The following is an 8,018-nucleotide window of genomic DNA, read 5'->3' as shown; positions in this document are numbered from 1 at the left end:
ACAAATTAATAATGAATAAATAAATGATAATGTCATTACAAGTCTGATGTTTAGACCCTACGGTATGTGAACAAATAAGTGGAGTACCGGCAATTTTTTTTTATTCAATCATTAATTATGCTAATGTTATTTTCAAATTGAAAGGCACTCTACAAGTACTTTTTACATCCAAGTCTTAGACTCTTGCATCGTTACATACTGGCCTGGTGAGTTTAATCTTACACATATAACCCTGTTTACAGAAAAACAACAGCTTTTTTATTACTCAGTGTCATCTTCATGTTTATTCCTGTTAATGAACAGATATGTTGATAATTATAATTGTGTTCAGAATGCAATCAGTTTGCAACACTTCTCCTGCCAGTTCAGAAGTGGCCATGGCAGACATTCGCAGCAGATGAGCTGAGATCCAGTGTCTGGCAGCGATTTACGGCTATATAACTATGAGCCTGATGGGAAAGACAGCTTTGCAAGATTTGAGACCTGCTGTATGTAGCCAAAGCTGTTTCAAAGCTGTCTCGTAACTCCGCATTGCACGTTTTCAGTGCTACTTTTCTACACATAACCCCATCCTCCCCTTTCCACGTGACTTTGAGTGAGGTTAGTTATAGACTTGAATAGCCTGAGATTGAATGAGGCGGCCCATCACTTTGCTGTCCGTGTAGCCATCACTTTCGCTCAAAGTGGTTTCTTCTTTTTAAGTCTACTGTGTGAGGCCTTTAAACTGCTGGCTTTGCTTCCAAAGCTCAGATTGCAGGTTTCCTCCACATAGTCTTTTTTAACAACATAAATTACTGCCAAAATGATGTTTTATTCCTGCTGATGGCTGGTGAAAAACAACAGAGCACTTTCATTTTCAGTTTCATTAAGATACATTTACAAGCTTACATTTAAACAGTCCTGGTTATAATATAATAAACTATTCCTATTAAATTGTATATTATGTCTGACTAAATTTAATTGGCTTTATTATAGAAAACCTTAAGGGTCAATTAATCTATCTATCTATCTATCTATCTATCTATCTATCTATCTATCTATCTATCTATCTATCTATCTATCTATCTATCTATCTATCTATCTATCATTCAAACTTTCATTTGTTCTATCATTCTATCGATCATTCTATTATTTTATCGTTTTATCAGTACAATTTTCAGTAGTCTTTAGGACACAGACTCATTGTGATGCTGGCAGTGACCATGTGTCTTCTCTGCTGAATATTATGGTTGGAGAAGGATCTCTTGGCCGTGTGGTAAGCTCTGTCTCTGGAGGTGGAAGTCTACCTGTGTTTCTCCCTGATCCCATTGTTTGAAGTGCTGCACAATGTCTCATCAAATGAATCTCAGAAGAAAACTCTCAACCCTTTGATGCTATGGAGTACACTTATGGCTCTAATAAGAATATATGTCTGGGGACTGTGTAGTGGCATCTTCCTGGTACAGTCAGAACCCTATACTGAATAATAACCAAAAGTCATAACACCAATTTCTGCAATATTTGCTTTGTCTATATCATGTTTATTAACTAGATTTTTACAGTTTTTCTCAATCACTTTGGCATATTTTTCGGGAGCATTTAACATTCTCTAATTGTCACAACTGTTTCCTGGAACATCAGAACTCTATTGTTGGCCTGCATAATGTAATATCTCACCCAAAACATAAGGGGTCATATGATGCGATTTTAAGTTTTCCTTTCTCTTTGGAGTGTTACAAGCTGTTAAGATCGATAAGATCTCTAAAGTTGCAAAGACTAAAGTCTCAAACCCAAAGAGATATTCTTTATAAAAGTTAAGACTCGTCCACGCCCTCCTAAAATGCCTCATTTAAACACGCCCCCACATGTCTACGTAGAGCATGCACTTCTGTTGTGTGATCTTTATTGATGTTCGCTCACTTAGCACGCATCATTTGGATTAAAACTAAATCATAAATAATAAGAAAAAATAAGACAATTTATAGGGGCACTCACTATAAACGTCATTTATTTTCACCCTTAAGCATACACGACTTTCTGGTGAAAGTGAAACTAACAGCCTGTGTGAAATGTGCTAGGCTGTACTGTACTTCCCTCTCATTCTGCACCAGTACAAATACGTGTGCAAGTTGCGCGTGTTTTGCTTGCTTCATGAGTGTTTCTTTATTATATGAGTGGCTTTGGAAAATAAATCGCTGCACGTTTCAGGTGAAAAAAATGCGACTTCTATTTATGAAAATATCACAGTTAGGAGATTTATAGTGAGTGGTTCCCTGCATTTTTACAGCAAATCGCATGATTACAGTACTGAGCCCCTGCAATGGAGCAGATCTAATGCTATCAAATTAAAGATGATGTAGGCTACTATAGAGAGAAAAAAAATTAACAGTGAAAGTAACAAAAACTTGTAAAATAGAAATGTTGAAGGTGTCTGAATAAATTTTGGTTTGGCTGTATCTATTTGATAAATGAAGTTAACCAACTAGCATTATACATACTCTTTTGGTTTCTGTACCCAATATTTAAAAAATTTACAAATGCAATGAAAACTGTGGTATCGGTACTCTGTATCGGCAAGTACCAAAAATAAAAGTATCGGTATCGGGCGAGTATTGGAAAAAGTGGTATCGTGCATCCCTAATTTAGGCTCAAGTTTGAGCTCCGCTAATAATACATTCACACTGTATGGTAAGGTCATATGCCTGAGTGAGTCAGTAACTGAGTGCTTACTTGGGGAATCTCAATCACTTCATGTGTGCACCCTCTTGATTTGATGAATATTTTGTCCTTATAAAATTCTCATAATCCTTTACATCTGTCTGCATTATATGGTGAGCTGCACCGCCACTAAGCATGTCTGTAAAAAAAATCTTAATTCCTTAATCCAGAGCGGTTGACTCATCAGAGTTTGAAATAAACCTCTCGCAGCTTCCAAGCCTGCACAAAGAAGAATGGATTTTCATCAACAGAAATCCATCATTGCTGACAATCACCCTTAGAATTCAGTGAGAATTTCATGTGGATTGTGCCTCAGAATAGTTATAACCCAAACACAAGTAGTGAAAACACAATTTCTTGTGCTATTGTTTGGGTAGACTCGGCAGTGCAGGGTCCAGGGAATTAAGTTGGACACAGTCAGATGCTTGGAATACAGATAGCTTAACCAAAACTTTAAAGCCTGAGACAGCACGGTTTTCCACAGAATAAGGCACCTAATCTAAAATGCATCATGGGATGCAGCACCATTGTTATCCTGTCCACTTCGCTTGCCTCCTTCCATAAGCTATTGCTCTCGCAAAATAGAAATTGCACTCAGTGTACTTGAGGTTAGATATCTGCAAAGGGTATTTCGACTTGTTTGTATGGCGCTAAATATATATGCCCATGCATTTTATACTAAGCAGTGGTAATGCAGTTTTTTTTTTAGGTTTTAGGTTTTTCAGGTTTAAATGAGGTTCGTTTTTCTCCTTTAGATACAATGCTTATAGTTATATTACAAATAAGTGGTTTTGAAAAGCTCATTTTTATTTACTATAGCGTAGATATAGCATTAGGTAACCTCTAAAGCAATACATTTAGCAACATTTCTATTCAATTTACTGCTAGCACATTTAGTCCAGCATAACATATTGCAGTTTCCAGTTCATCATCAATCTCAGGTGATTTTCGTTCACAGATTTTGAATGCTGACCTGGATATGTCCGTACATGAGCGGTTGCTCATTACTGTGAAGCTATATGGTGTAACACTTTTTGCATCCTTTAATCAGATTTCTCTGCTCACATCTTCAGGCATTGCTGGCAATCCGGTGCAGTTCAATGAGAATGGAGATGCCCCAGGCCGTTACGATATCTACCAGTACCAGATTAAGAACAAAACAGCAGAATACAAGACCATCGGCCACTGGACTGACCAACTTTACCTAAATGTAAGTATATTTGGGATCACAAAAAAAAGAAAGGAAAAAAAATCTTGTCTTGTTTATTCACCTTCATACCATTCCAAACCTGTATTTTGTTATTATTGTTGTCCAACACAAAGAAAATAATCTTTATACGTTATTCCCAACAACAGTAAACAGTGACTATAGCTTTAAGCTCCAAAATTAAAAAAATGCACTATAAAAGTGTGTGTGTGTGTGTGTGTGTGTGTGTGTGCATGTTTATGTGGTTTATGAGGACACAAATTTCTATAATAACATGGGTATGACATAGGTATTACAACGAGAAGGTGATTTATGAGGACATTTTCAGTGTTGCCGTAATTCAAAAGGCTTATAAATAATTCAGAATGAGTTTTTTTGAAAATCTAAAAATGCAGAAAGGGGTAGGTTTAGGGATAGGGTTGGTGTAGGGCAATAGAAAATACGGTTTGTACAGTATAAAAACCATTAGGCCTATGGAGAGTCCCCATAAACCATAATAACAAACCTGTGTGTGTGTGTGTGTGTGTGTGTGAATTGTAAGTCTTCTGAATTGCATTGTGTGACATACCAAAATTAATGTCATTATAATCTAAAGTTCGAGTCCAGAATTTAAAACCAGCATGTCACATTGTACACAAGTGAGAACCAGTAACGATTTACCATATGTGATGTTAGTACTAGTATTATTAGTATAATAAAAACTTAATTTTGATCTTTTCCTTATCGATATCGTTCCATATTTCCTCAAGCATATTGCTTTAGATTATTGCACATAAGTCAAATAGACCACTTTTTTTGTAGCTTTACAGTTTCTGATCACTTTTTTTGTAATTTTATAACAAGAGCTGCACAATAATTTCTCAAAAAAAAAAAAAAACTTCTCTAGTGTTCCACAGAAAAACAAGCAGCATATGGGTTTGGAGCAATGTGAGAGTGAGCAAACAATGACAGAGTTTTCACTTTTTGGTGAACTTGACACATCGCTTATGAAAATGGATTGAAATATAGCCTTGAGGAAAACTGCTTAAAATTGCTCCTTTGAGATACCCAAGATTTAATTTAATGAGTCAATGGATGAGAAAATGAAAACACTCATTTGAGATGTTAAACATTGTTTCATCTTTAGCCGAGATAAATGGTAAATACTGTTTGTTTTTGCGATTCAGATGCGGGCGATGCAGTGGCCAGGTGGAGGGAAGCAGGTGCCGACTTCCATCTGCAGTCAGCCCTGCAAACCTGGATGGCGCAAGAAGATCGTTAAGGGCATTTCCTGCTGCTGGCACTGCGAGCACTGCGATGGTTACCAGTATCAGCACGACCTCTACACCTGCAAGATGTGCCGCTTTGATTTAAGACCTAACAAGAATCACACAGGCTGCCAGCCCATTCCGATTGTGAAGCTGGAGTGGAGCTCACCCTGGGCAGTCATACCGGTCCTCATCGCTATTCTTGGCATCATGGCCACTCTTTTTGTTGTGGTCACCTTCATTCGGTACAATGACACGCCAATTGTTAAGGCATCCGGACGTGAGCTCAGCTACGTCCTGCTTACGGGAATCTTTTTGTGTTACGCCACCACCTTCCTGATGATCTCGACCCCAGATGTAGGGATCTGTTCGCTGAGGCGAATTTTCCTCGGGCTCGGAATGAGCATCAGCTATGCGGCGCTTCTCACCAAAACCAATCGGATTTATCGGATTTTCGAGCAGGGAAAAATGACAGTGAGCGCGCCACGCTTTATCAGTCCGGCTTCGCAGTTGGTAATCACCTTCAGCTTGATTTCCGTTCAGCTCCTAGGGGTGTGCATCTGGTTCGCAGTGGACCCTTCCCAAGCTCTCACTGACTATGAGGACCAGCGCACGGCAGATCCCGAGATGGCGTGTGGAGTCCTAAAGTGTGACATATCAGACTTGTCGCTCATCTGTCTCCTGGGATTCAGCATGTTGCTGATGGTGACGTGCACGGTGTATGCCATCAAGACACGTGGGGTCCCCGAGACCTTCAACGAGGCCAAACCCATCGGCTTCACCATGTACACCACTTGCATCATCTGGCTCGCTTTCATCCCCATTTTCTTCGGGACATCGCAGTCAACGGAAAAGGTAAGAGCCGATGAGTGAGCGCAATTCCTCAAGACCTTGCAAATCAAACGTTTTAAAGTAATGACAGCATTTACTGCCACAGCTTCCGACAAAACATGCCATTCAGCGTGGTCCATTTTCAGCAAAATACAGACCAGCGGGAACAAATTGACTATGTTCATTTGGGCTTCACATCAAGCAGAGCAGTAAAACAATTTATTTCAAAGAGAAAGTGAGAATCATGAGGTGCGCTACAGCGAAGAACTCACATGGTTTCCTTCGAATATTGAAAAGGACATGTGCAGCTGGGAAAACAAAGGCACTCTTTTTTGCCCATCCAGCACTGTGCTCTCAAAGATAAAAGAGGCTTTGAAAATAGCAAGGAGATTGAGCATCAGCTTTTTGTAGATGATGTAATCAATTGACAAGCACCAACTGACTTAGAATACCGAGTAAAAAGGCTCTTCATTTTGAGGCCGAATTACATACGCAACTACCCTGGCATTGGCTGCATTACTCATTTCAATTAGAAAACCTGGGACCTTCTGTTTCTGAAGCTTAAGATAAGGGCTTTCTCCTTTTTTAATCTGAGTTTTATTTAATTGGTGTCTCCCTTAGCAAAGCCTTGAACAAGCAATTTCAGCTATTTGAGTATTGTTATACTTGTTGGTAGGGAGCCATTACTGTTTTAAACTCAGTTTCCCACTGTGCCTTTTTAACCACTGTTTGAATGACTCATTCAGATATAAGATGGTATGTACTGACTTATGTAATTGCATGTTGCCTTAGACTATGTTCTGCCTACACCAATCCCTAAGAAACAAATAACTATATCTCTGCTGATCAGAGAAAATCATAACAACGGTAACTATAACCCTGCTCTTTCCTCTCTTCTCTCTCTCTGAACATTTGAGTGATCGCATTGCAATCTGTCTCATTTGTATCTTGGAATAGTCTTTTCACGATTGGATAGTTATATGATGAGTAAAAAAACATGAAGGAATGAAGTTATGAAATTAAAAATGTGTTTGGTTCCGTTGAGCACTTGAATGAATGGCATCCTTAAATCTGAGAACTTAGTTTTATGTCAGAAGATATTAATTCGGTGTGCTGTTGAAATTGCTTAAATGTTTTGGACCTTTCAAATCGTAATGTTATGGTTTAACTTTTAAAGCAAATGAGCAAATACTCTACTACAGACCTGATCTAGAGGCTACTCCAGTATTGTACTGGCCATTTAGTTTCCCAGCATGCACTGCAGCATGAATAAATTAAACGGTTAAATATTTTTTATTATAGTTTGCTGGTTTATTTGGTTTTTGTTGCAGTAGAACAACAAGTGATGTTGTTTAAATGCAACACAATATGATAAAGTAATGTAGTTACCAAAGAAAATTACAGTATATAATCAGGGCTTGATGTTAATTCTGCTCTGTACATCACAGGACTGACGAAACAGTTTTAGCAATTTGTTTTGCACAGAAAATAAAGCATGCATCATATGACAAAATCCCACCACTGTGTGCACAACAGACAGTGTTTTCAGAGGGGAATTAACATATCAAAACAAGAGCACCTCACAATCATCCAGGCTGGCATGCACAATAAAGCCTGGCGAGTCAGAGATGACATGTCTTTTTAGAGCAATTAAATGCCTCACTTCCTCCTAGCCTGTGATTTACCTTATCTCCCTGCCTGTGCACTTGTCACACGATTTCTGCCAGACACCTCATCAGCATGCCGGCTCCATCAGTTGTTTGTCATCTTATGTAAAAGTGAATAATGAATGTCTTTGGAGGCTTTCTGGAGCATTTGAATGTGGGCAGCTGGTCTTGTCCCTGCTGAATTTGATCAGCCTGTCAAGTGATTAATCGGGAGGTCATCTTATTGTGGTTTAACCAAAAGATTTTCAAATGAGCTAGTCTGGCAGGTAGGCCTCATTGTGGTCTAAGGGCTTTAGCATGCTTCCTTCCTGGATTTTAGAAGGATCCAGATGGATTTTTGATTGCTTTGTTGAGTAAACTTGAATGCAT

General features: G+C 38.7%; 1 protein-coding gene across 2 annotated transcripts in view; it reads left to right on the top strand.

Annotated features, from left to right (window-relative positions):
- Nucleotides 1-8,018, top strand: part of LOC107569297 (metabotropic glutamate receptor 4-like) — a 181,369-nt gene that overhangs the window by 153,516 nt on the left and 19,835 nt on the right. For both annotated transcript variants that reach the window (XM_016255349.1, XM_016255350.1), the window contains exons 8-9: nucleotides 3,771-3,907; nucleotides 5,071-6,006. In XM_016255349.1, coding sequence (XP_016110835.1) covers nucleotides 3,771-3,907; nucleotides 5,071-6,006 — 1,073 coding nt within the window. The remainder of the gene's footprint in view (nucleotides 1-3,770; nucleotides 3,908-5,070; nucleotides 6,007-8,018) is intronic.

This window comes from Sinocyclocheilus grahami, unplaced genomic scaffold, assembly GCF_001515645.1.
Source record: "Sinocyclocheilus grahami isolate Dianchi unplaced genomic scaffold, SAMN03320097.WGS_v1.1 scaffold1330.1, whole genome shotgun sequence".
NCBI classification, from domain to species: domain Eukaryota; kingdom Metazoa; phylum Chordata; class Actinopteri; order Cypriniformes; family Cyprinidae; genus Sinocyclocheilus; species Sinocyclocheilus grahami.
The sequence above is the reverse complement of the archived record's forward strand: the minus strand, read 5'-3'. Positions and strand labels throughout refer to the sequence as shown.